At 50.8% G+C, this 13031-nt stretch overlaps 5 protein-coding genes across 5 annotated transcripts; 4 read left to right on the forward strand and 1 right to left on the reverse strand.

Annotated features, from left to right (window-relative positions):
- Positions 1-803: 803 nt before the first annotated feature.
- An01g05260 (uncharacterized protein) lies at positions 804-3458 on the forward strand (the record flags this gene model as incomplete). Its single annotated transcript, XM_001388914.3, has 1 exon — positions 804-3458. The coding sequence occupies one exon, from the start codon at positions 804-806 to the stop codon at positions 3456-3458; it is 2655 nt and encodes an 884-aa protein (XP_001388951.3).
- Positions 3459-3921: 463 nt separating this feature from the next.
- Positions 3922-4898, reverse strand: An01g05270 (uncharacterized protein; the record flags this gene model as incomplete). The annotated part of the gene is made up of 4 exons (XM_001388915.1): positions 3922-4069; positions 4141-4314; positions 4399-4593; positions 4714-4898. 4 exons carry the CDS (start codon positions 4896-4898, stop codon positions 3922-3924), a joined length of 702 nt encoding a protein of 233 aa, XP_001388952.1.
- A 1386-nt stretch (positions 4899-6284) lies between these two features.
- An01g05280 (uncharacterized protein) lies at positions 6285-6962 on the forward strand (the record flags this gene model as incomplete). The annotated part of the gene is made up of 2 exons (XM_001388916.1): positions 6285-6329; positions 6390-6962. The coding sequence occupies 2 exons, from the start codon at positions 6285-6287 to the stop codon at positions 6960-6962; spliced, it is 618 nt and encodes a 205-aa protein (XP_001388953.1).
- Positions 6963-7513: 551 nt separating this feature from the next.
- On the forward strand, positions 7514-8675 carry An01g05290 (uncharacterized protein; the record flags this gene model as incomplete). Its single annotated transcript, XM_059748052.1, is given in 5 exon segments — positions 7514-7542; positions 7583-8043; positions 8107-8377; positions 8457-8526; positions 8558-8675. Coding segments are annotated over 5 exon segments (949 nt in total), but the record flags the coding sequence as incomplete, so codon positions are not given.
- Positions 8676-10094: 1419 nt separating this feature from the next.
- An01g05300 (uncharacterized protein) lies at positions 10095-12834 on the forward strand (the record flags this gene model as incomplete). The annotated part of the gene is given in 5 exon segments (XM_059748058.1): positions 10095-10277; positions 10627-10768; positions 10819-10862; positions 10916-11728; positions 11778-12834. Coding segments are annotated over 5 exon segments (2239 nt in total), but the record flags the coding sequence as incomplete, so codon positions are not given.
- Between the last annotated feature and the right edge of the window lie 197 nt (positions 12835-13031).

Consider the following 13031-nt stretch of genomic DNA (forward strand, 5'->3'; position numbering starts at 1 on the left):
ACATGTGATTGCTCTCAACGCGTCGCGTCCAGGCATCTTCGACGGTGGTCGGGGTTTATCCTACGAAGCACCTCGGGTTCGCTATGTTCACCCTTGATGGTGACTCCTCTGACTATTTCGACGATGATCTGGGCGACTTGGGCGTCGACCGGCCTTCGGATGCGACTGACCCTGACACTCCCCCACCAGCCAAGCGCCGTCGTCTAAGAGCCGGTAAAGATGCATCAAACGCAGACCTGCAATCGCATCAGAAGCCACGTGCAGAGCGTGGTGATGGTGCTAGAACAGCGCTAAGCTCGGACTCGTTTATCGACTATGATGATGACGAAGTGCCATCTCCCGAACGAGAGTCACCCTACTTCCAAGACGATAGTGAACGGGAGGCACGGTCCAAATACAAAGTCTTCGCTCCCAAGAACGCAAACATCCAGGAGAACATCTTTGTGACACAGCTAACACAACCTCCCTCTCCGCCGGAAATGCTTCGTGGTCCCCGGTGGAAGAAGCCTGATCCTGGCTTGCCAACCCGAACTGTTGCCACCCCGCTACCAGAGACAACTCAAAGCAGAGAATCTGCTGCTGGTGATAGAGATGATGAGTATGATGATGATGAAGAGATGAAAGCGGCGATTGAGGCATCGTTGCAATCATTCGAGGAAGAAACGTCAAGACCAGCTCCCTCCGTGCCTTTACAAAAGCCCCCATCATCTACTCCCATTATTGGACAACAGAGCACTACCATCGAGGCCTCCAATGACCTTTTGGATGATATACCTGATGATGCCTTTGACTCAGACCTGTCAATGTCGCCGCCTCCTGCGCCCCAGCCTCGCCCGGCGGCTCGGTCATTCACACAATCAACGAATCGCCCACTAGGTGTCCGCCAAACCACACTATTTGGTATGGTTGCTAGAAACCCAGAAAATCAGCCACCGCGCGGTGAACAGGTGTACTCCCCGCCTGAGAAGAGCGAGCCACCTACTCAGCATAAACTTAACCAGGAAGCCTTGGGTACGTGGGTTTACCCTACAAATCTGGGTAAAACTCGAGACTATCAGTTCAACATTGCACAGAAAGGCCTCTTTCACAATTTGCTTGTAGCTCTACCCACGGGTCTTGGAAAAACGTTCATTGCAGCTACTATCATGCTCAACTGGTTTCGATGGACGAAGGATGCTCAGATCGTCTTTGTTGCGCCTACAAAACCGCTAGTTGCCCAGCAGATTTCTGCATGCTTTGAAGTCGCTGGAATCCCGAGATCCCAGACCACTATGCTCACGGGGGAGGCTGCTCCGGGAATCCGAGCCGAAGAATGGAAGGCGAAACGGGTGTTCTTCATGACACCTCAAACCTTGATCAACGACCTCAAAACCGGGATTGCTGACCCGAAGCGGATTGTCTTAGTCGTTGTCGACGAAGCTCATCGTGCAACCGGTGGTTATGCATATGTCGAGGTTGTCAAGTTCCTGCGGCGGTACAATCAGAGCTTCCGCGTCCTGGCTTTGACAGCTACGCCAGGCTCAACGGTGGAATCTGTTCAGGCTGTCATTGACGGCCTCGATATATCGAGAGTCGAGATACGGACAGAGCAGTCACTCGATATCAGAGAGTATGTCCATTCGAAAGACACGGATGTGCAGACGTTCCAGAATTCAGAGGAGATGGTCCTTTGCATGGACCTGATGTCGAAAGCTCTACAGCCACTTCTTGATCAATTACGGAGTACAAATGCCTATTGGGGCCGTGACCCCATGGGTCTCACAGCATACGGACTCACCAAAGCCAGACAGCAATGGATGCTGTCCGACTCCGGCAGAAACGCCCATTTCGGCGTGAAGGCCAAAATGAATGCAATATTCACTGTTTTAGCCAGCTTAGCTCATGGCATCGATCTTCTCAAATACCATGGGATTACACCCTTTTACCGTCATCTTCTGCATTTCCAATCCAACACCGAGGGACAAAAGGGCGGCAAGTATCAGCGGCAAGTCGTTCAGGATGAGAGCTACAAAAAGCTCATGAACCATTTGCAGCCGTGGACAAAGAATCCAGAGTTCATTGGACACCCCAAGTTGGAGTATCTGAAGCAGGTAGTGTTGAATCATTTCATGGATGCTGGTGAAGGCTCTGGGGCAGACGAAAACAAGGATCAACCAGCCACTCGCGTGATGATATTCGTACACTTCCGTGATAGCGCAGAAGAGGTCACGAGAGTACTCAAGAGATACGAGCCCATGATTCGGCCCCATGTCTTCGTGGGGCAGAGTAGCGCCAAAGGCTCGGAAGGAATGGGACAGAAAACACAACTCGACATTGTGCAGAAGTTCAAAAAGGGTACCTACAACACCATCGTTGCAACTTCAATCGGCGAGGAAGGTTTGGATATCGGTGAGGTAGACCTCATCGTGTGTTACGACTCTTCAGCTTCGCCTATTCGTATGCTTCAGCGCATGGGACGTACCGGTCGAAAGAGATCGGGAAAAATCACACTCCTACTCATGCAAGGCAAAGAAGAAGAGTCCTACATCAAGGCCAAGGACAATTACGAAAAGATGCAGCAGATGATAGCCAGTGGCACCCGATTCACCTTCCACGATGACATGTCTCCGCGGATCTTGCCCCCGGGTGTGCGGCCTGTTGCTGATAAACGAGCGATTGATATTCCCGAGGAGAACACTGTGCGAGATCTACCAGAGCCGAAACGACGCGGCCGGGCACCGAAGAGGCCGCCGAAGAAATTCCATATGCCTGATAATGTCGAAACCGGGTTCACTACGGCATCGCATTTGGCCGGGACCTCGAAGCGCAGAGTACCAAATAAAAGTAAGGCTCGAACGCCGACTCCAGAGCCCGTGGAATTACCGGCGCTTGAAGATGTCCTGCTTACCCCGGCGCAGCAAAAAGAACTTGAACTCCATTACAGCAACGCCGGGCCCAGTGAAGAGCTTTTGGTCAGTTATCCCAGAAGCGACGCCTTCCCACGCCTTCAGCTCGCGCCTAGACCTACGAAAGCGGTTAGGCACGGGTCATTAACTCGTCGCATGATTGAAACGTTGCAGAAGATGGACCAGATCACTCCAGACTGTGGAGATCGATACAAGGGGATCTTAGCGCGTGAGAAAGCCTCCATGCCAAAAGCCTCGATAGTAGCGCCTAAGCCCAACGGCCGTGGGGAGGCTCAGTCGAGGACCAAAGCAAGGCACACATCCAAGGTGGTGTCATCCAAGTCAAGGAATCAGGAAGAGCAGGATGTGACTGAAGTACAACGAACCCCACCAGGCAAGCACTCAGTATCAGCGACTAACGCTGAAGTGGAACCGTTCTACTGCTCGCAGAGGACCCAAGATGGAGATACAGACGATGATTTTGACCTTCCTGATGTCTCTACTCTGTTGAATAGGAGTGTGGAGAGGCCCTCGACACGGGGCCGGTTTGTTCTGGATGATAGTGATGACTGATTTGGACATGAACGCATAGCTTGGTTAACATTCTGCATTGGTAGTACTTTCGGTTGCATATACCCTTGGGCAATATACTTTGAAGATTACGGTGGAGTTATTCTTTAATGCCATACTAAACTTCTCCCTAGAACACCGTTACTGAGCTTGGTAGTTAAGACTAGGCGGACAGTAACTGAGACCAGACGCAGGAATTCAGTTCAACCCGTTAGTTTCTAAGTGTATAACTCACAGAGTACTCAATGAAATCATATCAAGTAAAAGCACCTGTTATTCGATTCTAACATCAACTCTAAATCAAAGATAGAAAAAGAACAAACACGCATAATCATACACAATACAGAATCCTATAGACATCGTCCCCATGCTGCACATAATTCAAAACCCCGAGATCATCCCATCTCATTCATAGTACCTAAAATCACCATGTATCCCCCTTCATCAAGCGAAGCATTCAACCACCTCATTTCCCCACATAATCAAACTTCTTCGTCGAATGGTTATAAACATACGCATACTCAGCCACATCGAATCCCCAGGCCCCAGTAACCTTGGTATTCGCATTACACACATTCCCTGGCTTCTTATCGGTGAAAGCCTGGCAATATGGCCTGTCCAGTTCATTAGCATCCCAAAAACCTCCCCAACAAACCACTAATAGAGAAAGAAAGGAAATACATACCCAACCTTCGCATTCTTCCCACTCTTCACCTTAAACCCGGTAATCTCGAACCAACTCCCGTTCGATTTTTTGTTCTTAGAATCATACGACTTGACCTTGTTCTTCTGGTAGAAGCTTCGAAGCGACCGCTTCTGTTCGTCTTGCGAGTTGATGGTCACGCCTACGAGGATGGCGCTGTATTGTGATAATATCTTTTCGTTAGCTTGCTTTTCTCATATAGACCCCTCATAAATTGGTAGATAGATGGTATAAACATACTCCTTTCCCCCTTCCTTCGTCGACGCAAAGGGAAACTCCTCTGCCGACACCCATCCCTTGTTATTTCCCCAGGAGTTTGTAGCCGGGGATGCTTTCATCCCGTACTTGGTGGGATCTTTGAAGGGTTGCTTGTTGGCTGCGCTGCCGGCTTCTACTTGGCGGTTTACGTCCGCTGCGTCGGCGTCGACTTTTTGCCTGTGGGATTATTATTATCCATTAGCTGGTTATGGATGTCTTGGTTTGTTGGGAAAGATAAGGGTAAGGGGCATACATCACTGCGGACTTGCCCTTGCAGAGCATCGCCCAGCAATCTACGTCGTAAGTGAGGGCATCTTCGCCGCGGATTTCGATCTCGCCTTTGATGGGGTTGGATTTACTGTCGCCTGGGTTGGAGCGAGGCGGAAGGAGAGGGAGAGGTCATCGGTGGTTGGGTGGGCAAGGGTATTAGGGATGGAGAGGAGAATGGTGAGGATGGGGAGTAGGGTTGATGAGAGGATCATTTTGATTGGTGACTTGGACGAGAATTGGGGATTGGGGATAGAGAGTCTTGAGGACTTGCTGCTGCTGTGTTGGATTGCATTGTTGCTCGTTCACTTTGCATCTTTTATATCATGTTGTAGATGCTGCTCAGGGGAAGGTCTTGAGGCTATACTACTATAGTTTTGTCTGCCTTGGGAGGCCGGATTTGGGGTCTAGTGAGCTGCTTCATGGCTGATTTAGTAGTGGCAGTGGCTTGGCTGGTTTGAGGGTGGAACATGTTATCTCGGATTGTGCTTCTAATTTGATGTATAGAGGAGAGGAAGGCAGTGATATGAGGTAAGTTGGGGCTGGAGACCCTGCTTGGAGGCCTTATCAGGGTCTGATGATAGAAAAGGGAAATGTTGAATAGGAAAGTACATCTGCGGTCAGCTTATCCAACATTCTGGTCTGCAGTGAGATGAGGGTGAGACTGTTGTAGCATGGACGTTATGCTGGGTTCAAAACTGATGCTCGATTTTGTCCACATTGTGTGGACATACTAGTTTGCTCGAATGGGTCTGATCCAATAAAAGGAGTATTGATTACAAAGTTCTTGGTGTCTGACGAGTCGATTGGATATACTAGTTAGCTAGACACTTCTAAACTAGTTTAAGTCAATATTCATAGTTTGATGCCGCATGTAAGAGGATGCTGATGTGGGTGGTATAATGGCTACACAAATTGGAACGGATTTTATGGCTGAGTATTGACCAGTACTGGCCCCTGCATAAGAGAGTGACCCTGACATGAATATAGTAGCCTAGCCTTTTTGACGAAAATGGGGGGATTAGTGGCATCTGGTATGAGCCCTGCATCGAAAGTTGACGATGACTTGCTCCGCCACTATCACTCGAGCGGGGTGAGCAGCCCGCAAACACAACTAACTACTCAACTGATCGTCAGCCTGACATCCTGCTAGCCTCGACCATCCACTTATTGGCTTCACATAGTGAAACAGTTGGGATGAGGGATTTTCAGCTATTCTTTGAATTCCGCAGTCGGCTGAACCTATAAGCAGGCACTCAATCCAAGCACACGAATTCGCGGTCATAGATGAGAGTGCGGATGGAAAAAAGATATACAGCCTAACTACCCTCCTCAATCTTGGGTCATTTTTCAATGACTATCAACAGGATACTTACCAGCTAGTATCCTTACATTGAGTCTCCGCAAGAAGGATCATCTTATAGATCTGATTCGAAGGACCCACGGGACCAGCTACTAGTAGACAGGTGGGTGGCCCCCACCCATAATGTCTAGGCATCAGACTAACTATAAGAGCCTCGTCTCACTTCCAGGCCCTCGATTCTGCTCCATTCAATTCTCAGTCAATAGCAGTCTCGTGTTATCGCTGCCATATTGCAACCATGACGAGTATTTTCCTGTTCTGCACCTCCAACGTGCCAGCAAACGTATGAAAGCCCTGCCTTGAGAGACTATGAAGCACGACTAACTTTTACTGTCACTATCAGACGATCAACCAATTCATGACAGAATTCGCCGACGCCAGCGAAGACCCAAACATCTTCTGTCTAGTCCGCACTCCCGACCAGGACCAGTTCGATGAATGGGGCACCGAACCACCCGTGCAAGACTTCACGACTGGCTTTGAAAACGCCTCTGATTCTGCTCTCCGCCTCTACACACAGAATCGAATCGATGAACTCAAGGATGCAGGCAAGGCCGGTGGGCTAACACCCGGATGGTTGGCTAAGCTTGATGAGCGATCCCGGCGCGACTCGACCGTGGTTCTGCAATACCGCAAGATCAAAGCCAACTGGGCACAGGCGTTGGAAGATGCTGAAGAGCAGTTCCAAATCCCCGGTCAGGCGGATGTTGATGATCAGAATATCTGGTGGAAGTGGCGTGTGCCATTTGCGGATGCTTTCCAGCTGTTTAACAGCGTCGATGGGGGTGTCCCGGATATGATTCGACTGTTTACCCGGCCAGAGTTTATGGACTCGGAGGGTGTGCTTCATGTGGATGTCCCACGTCAGATCATCAAGGGGGAGATTCCGGATCCCGTTACAGAGAGTGCAAGCTGAGGGTTTGCTGGTCTATCTCTCATCTCAACTAATTGCTTATCTTACCCCTGCCCATCTCCCAAAATCTTATGTAACAGAAATCGGCTATACAGTCGTCAACACACCCAAGACTCAATGGACGTGCTCCGTAGACTTAGATGGCCTTGATGGGAGTGGATGGTGTGACGTGACACAACTTTGTGGCTGACGTCCCAAGCCTTAAGTCGACATATGGCACTGTGGATTGCCACAAATCTCCAGCTTTGATAATAACTAAGCAATGCCTGTTTTAGTCGCTCCAATCCTAGGAAGCCCAACGTCTGTAAGCGATAGATGAGACTCATGATGAATATAAGCTGATTTAAGGGCGGTGATGATCTGCCAGCGATAAAATCCAACTTACCTCGATAGGCAGGCGGGGAGGGCGGCCTGGTGTGGCAGTAGCCCCACCACATTCCCGATGGGGAAATAACCTAGGGGGCGGCGGATCGCATTGAGGAGAACGGCGGAACCCGTGCCTAAACAGTAGATAGACTCAACCACAATCGGTCACATTTCAGCATATCATCATCATGGCGGACGCTCAATTCGATAGTGCGCTGTAAGTGTTATGGCTCTGTTTTTGTTTCAAGACTATGAAGCCTGCATAGCCTCTGGGTGCAATCATTCCACGCGGTCAACCCCGCTTGTTGCCTCCCGCTGACTATCATACCTGCTTCCAGGGACCTGCTCCGGCGCCTCAACCCCCGCGACACGAAGCAAAACCTCCAGGCAATCACCTCCATCGTTCCCGACCTGACCGAAGACCTGCTCTCCTCTGTCGATCAGCCTCTAGAAATCCGCAAGTGCCCCAAGACAGACCGCGACTACCTCCTCTGTGACTACAACCGCGACGGAGATAGCTATCGGTCGCCCTGGAGCAATGAATTCGATCCCCCGTTGGAAGACGGAACTGTTCCCAGTGAAAGAGTGAGAAAGCTTGAGGTCGCCGCCAACGAGGCTTTCGATGTCTACCGGGAGCTGTACTACGAGGGTGGAGTAGGCAGCGTGTACTTTTGGGACTTGGACGATGGATTCGCTGGCGTTATCCTATTGAAGAAGGGTGAGCGAGTGATGTCTTGATACTTTCAGGCTGGAAATACGTGCTGATATCTCGCCATTATAGGAGTTACGCCAGGTGCTAAGAGCTCTGGGGAGTGGGACAGTATCCACGTCTTCGAGGCTACCGACAGAGCGCGCATGTCCCACTACAAGCTGACTAGCACCGTCATCCTGCACTTGGCTAATGAAACTGAGGCTTTGGGTGAGATGGACCTGAGTGGTAACATGACCCGCCAAGGTGGAGGTGGATCTTCCCGTCGAGTCGGATGCGAGCCACGTCGCCAATGTTGGTCGACTTGTTGAGGACATGGAGTTGAAGATGAGGAACTTGCTGCGTATGTCTTTTTTCTTAGCTATTGTGGCGCGAGAGTTGTTACATTTCTGGGCTGCTTGCTAATTGAAATGTCCTTACAGAGGAGGTATACTTCGGCAAGGCTAAGGATGTCGTGGGTGAACTTCGGAGTAAGTGCAGTCTAACCAGCTGGTGGGCAATGCCAGACTAACAAGCGAAACAGGTCTCCCCTCCTTGTCCGAGTCGAACAGAGATCGGGCTACCCACCTGGAGATGATCCGGTCTATGCACAGCTAGTCGTCTGTTTGTCAGTTAAGGAAGCCATTATAGCGTCATTTTAGAGGCTGTTATTCATTTACATTTGTTGTATGTACTTCGAGCTCAAGGTTCCTGGGGATCCCAATATTACTCGTATACGATGAACTGCAAGTGCTATGCGATCGTATATTGTAAATACCGTACACTATGTGATGGCATGGCTAGCCATTACGACAATGAGCCCTTCATTATTATCAAGCAAAATCAATCGTCAAAACATTCAATATTTGGGTATCATAGGCTGTCCGCTTTGCTCCACCTGCAACCACATGGCAGAATACGGCATATAACTCCTGATAGTAGAGCAGTTACCATATTCGCCAAATAAAGGACCAAGCCATATCAAAATTTCGTAAATCATGCCACATCAATGGCGTCTAATCAACCTCCATCTTCTCCTGCTCGCTCTCTGTCTTCGCTCCCGAGCTCACAGACGCCGGATTGCTAATCCGCTCCACGAACTCCCTCGCAGCAGCCCACAACTCCGCTTCCTTATCCTTGCCCACCGTGTCCTTCCGACTGTTGAGCCAACTAACATCGAGCGGGTTCGACGATGCGCCCGCCACCCCGCCACTGCTCGCCCCGGGTAGATTTTCCGCTCTCGACGCTGTCTCCGGCGCAAGAATAGACGCCTCCTCCAGAGCATACACCTGACGACGGAGTCGAACGTCAATGGACGAAAGGAGGGCGAAGTATTGCGAAGTGGCCTCCTTGAAGCGGGCTTGGTGGGATGCGAGGGAGTTGTCCGAAGGTGACTCGCCCGACCGAGCGTTGGTCAGGGCTTGAATTGCAAGACCCGCGGAGTGAATTAGCTTGGCCACATCCTGTAGTAATTTGCGGAGATTAGTGAGGGTGGAATGAAGTCAATGACACAGCATAAATAATGTAGTAGCGTGGAAGTTGAGTATCCATCGCTAGCTAGGCAGCATTTCGGTGGTGTCGCGCGGGGAATTAATCCCGGCCTCTATTTCTTTTCTGTGAACTTACCTTGTCTATTTCGTTCAATTGCCGGATACGATCCGCTGATGTGAAGACTTGGTCTGGTTTGCGGGTGTCTTTGACGTCTGTCATATTGAATTGCTCTGAATTTCGTGTTTATGTTCCAGGCTGCCAGCAGAAGGAAGTACTAAGTAGAAGTGACAGGTAGAATTGGCGATGGAGTAACTACTTGATCTGGACCTGCGACCAACAAGCTCCGTCACGTGCTAACCCAACCCGGGGAACTCTGCTTACCTCAGCCGGGGCCCGACGCGCTAGTCCCGAAGAGCGATAGTGCGATATCAGAACTTCAAAACCTCCCGTGAATACTTGCGCGCCTCGTCCTGCCGTCACCCTGCTGTTACTTGCGACTCGCTATTTACCCCGTCTCATACGCTCACTCCTCTCTCTCCGTCTCTACGTCAGAGGCTACAGGTCGATCTGTAACTGATCGTTCAAGCGCAATGTCTGCGCCAGGCGGGGCCCCCAGCCCTGCTCCCCGAAGTGGAAGCATGGGGCCCGGTGGTGGCATGTCTATGCCTCCTCAGCAGCCCATGACCAACGCCGGGCCTGTCACTCCGGGTCCTCCTGCGCCTCCGCCGCCGCCTCCCGGAGGCCCGATGTCGCAGCAGAACTTAAATCAAATAGTAAGTCATTAAGTTATCTTGGAATATCTATGTTTGTTGTTGGGGTGTACTATGTTTCATTGCGTCATGTGCCTGTGGTCTGGATTGCGGTGATAAGGTGATGTGTTATTGTTGATACGTGCTATCCCGGTGTATACTTTACGTTCATGGCTTGTCTATGATTGCGAACTGTATCGCTTGTGATTCTTCTCTTTACCCAGTTAGAGGGTTATGGGGAATGGCTACGTTTGCTGTCGGGGCTTCGTCTCTATCATCCAATCTTTGCCGTTCCTCATGTCGGTCGTATATTGCTACTACTATGCATCATGCTTTCACCTTGGACATCAACGTTTGTACTAACGTGTTCCAGGTTATCGATTATCTTGCAAAGAAGGGCTATAGTCGTACGGAGGCTATGCTACGTATTGAGTCGGCACATCAAGAGATCGATGGCCGTCCTCCTATGCCCCCTCTTGGCGAAGATGCACGGCCTAAGTATAGGATGGGTTTTGGTATGTCCCTTCGGGCTTTGCTGATACGAAATAGTGCTAACCGTGCATAGACTTGCTCAAAGTCTGGGTTGAAGACAACTTGGATCTTTACAAGGTAAGAAGCAGAAGCCTGCTCACGTGTATCGGAACCATACTTACATCCTAAAGCCTGAATTGAGACGTGTTCTCTGGCCACTGTTCGTCTACACCTTCATTAATATGGTGTCTTCCTTCAAGCCACAAGACGCCAAGCAGTTCTTTGACCTCAACAAAAACCTCTTCCTGCCTGAGCACACAGAAGATGTGCGGGCATTGGAGCCGATCAGCCTGCCGGAGCACGTGCAGGCCAATTCAACCGCCAAGTTATATCGTACAAACAAGTACCGTTTAGTTCTCAGCAACCCCGCGTTTTCGAACCTCATGCAATTCCTGGAAAGCAAGCAGAAAGAGGGAGGCTCAGATATGACTGCCATCTTAAGCAGTTATTGCACTATCATCACCAAAGAGCGTACTGCAGATGATAGGTTCAGTTTCGCGGCGATGCTGGGCCAAACAGACGGTCAGACATTTCCCAGTGAAGACGAAGGCATTCCTGGGCACCATCCCGGACTCTGCATACACCGGAGACAACCCGAACATGGCGGGAACTCTGCCTAGGCTTAAGCTAGGAAAGCTTCCCCTGGAGCAAGCTCTTGAGACTGATGTTAGGGGCGAGCTGGCGGATGAAGATGCGAAGAACCCTCCAGGCCCGGGCCAGAACACTCTGATTCAAGAGTTTGACCAGATGATCAAGAAGGAAGAAGATGAAGAAGCTCCAACTCGTGCCGATATCCCCTATCCTCCGTCAACTGCTCGAGATGTGGCCATAGAGATTCAGAAGGTTAAGGAGAACCGCGACAGGTTCAGGATTGAGGGCAGAACTGGTGGCGTGGGTCCCGCTGTGAGCGTCTGCATGTTCACCTTCCATAACACCTATGATGGGTAGGTAGCATGGACTCCTTGGTACTAGATCTTGACTAACAACCAACAGAATCAACTGCTTGGACTTTTCGGATGATCTTATGCTCGTCGCAGCTGGTATGCAGGAGTCATACATCCGGGTCTGGAGCATGGATGGCAAGAAAATACAATCGACCTACGACAACGTGGATGATGCTCCACCTTCGAACTCCCGCCGTCTAATCGGACACTCCGGGCCGGTCTACGCGGTGGCATTTGCACCATCGATTACCAAGACAGACAATGCCATGGCCCCGACGAACGCTCGCTGGCTGCTTTCGTCGTCTGCAGACAAGACCATTCGTCTCTGGTCCTTAGACCTCTGGCAGTGTATGGTAGTCTATAAGGGCCACGACCAGCCGGTTTGGGACCTTCAGTGGGGCCCCTACGGCCATTACTTCGTTTCTGGTGGACACGACAAGACTGCCCGCCTTTGGGTTACGGATCATATCCGCCAACAGCGTATTTTTGTCGGACACGACCAAGACGTCGACTGCATCTGCTTCCACCCCAACTCGGCGTACGTCTTCACCGGTAGCTCCGACCATACAGTCCGCATGTGGGCCGTTACCACCGGAAATGCGGTCCGTATGTTCACCGGACACACTGGCAACATCACTGCCTTGGCATGCAGTCGTGACGGAAAGCTCCTCGCCTCGGCAGATGACCACGGATCCATCCTGCTGTGGGACCTTGCTCCTGGCCGACTTCTCAAGCGCATGCGCGGTCACGGAAAGGGCGGGATCTGGTCCCTGAGCTGGAGCGTCGAATCAACGGTTCTAGTATCCGGAGGTGCTGATGGCACTGTCCGCGTGTGGGATGTGACGGGCCCCGCTCAAGATCCCTCCCAGGGCCGTGTCGTCGGCGAGGGCGGCGCAGGCACCAAGGTCGATGGCAGCAACCAGCCAGCACCCAGCACTGCGCAAACTTCAAGCGCGGTCGCCCCGGGTATGGGCAAGAAGAAGGGCAAGGATGTAGTGGTGACGCCCGACCAGATCAGTGCTTTTCCTACAAAGAAGAGCCCTGTCTACAAGGTGAAATTTACGAATATGAATTTGATCATTGCTGGGGGCGCCTATCTTCCTTGAGTGAGGAACATGTATGCAACAGCGCCAGATACCCTTTATTCCTTTTCTTTCTTTCCGCATTGATCTATATCATCTTTCTGTTCTTCGTTTAATACGATATCCTGTCTTTTTATCCATACGTGTGGCAGGATACTCGATGGCATGTGGCGTCTTGGGGGCATTGACGGTGGGCATTGGTGTTGGTGGCGGCATTGTAT

This window comes from Aspergillus niger, assembly GCF_000002855.4.
Source record: "Aspergillus niger supercontig An01".
In the NCBI taxonomy this organism is placed as follows: domain Eukaryota; kingdom Fungi; phylum Ascomycota; class Eurotiomycetes; order Eurotiales; family Aspergillaceae; genus Aspergillus; species Aspergillus niger.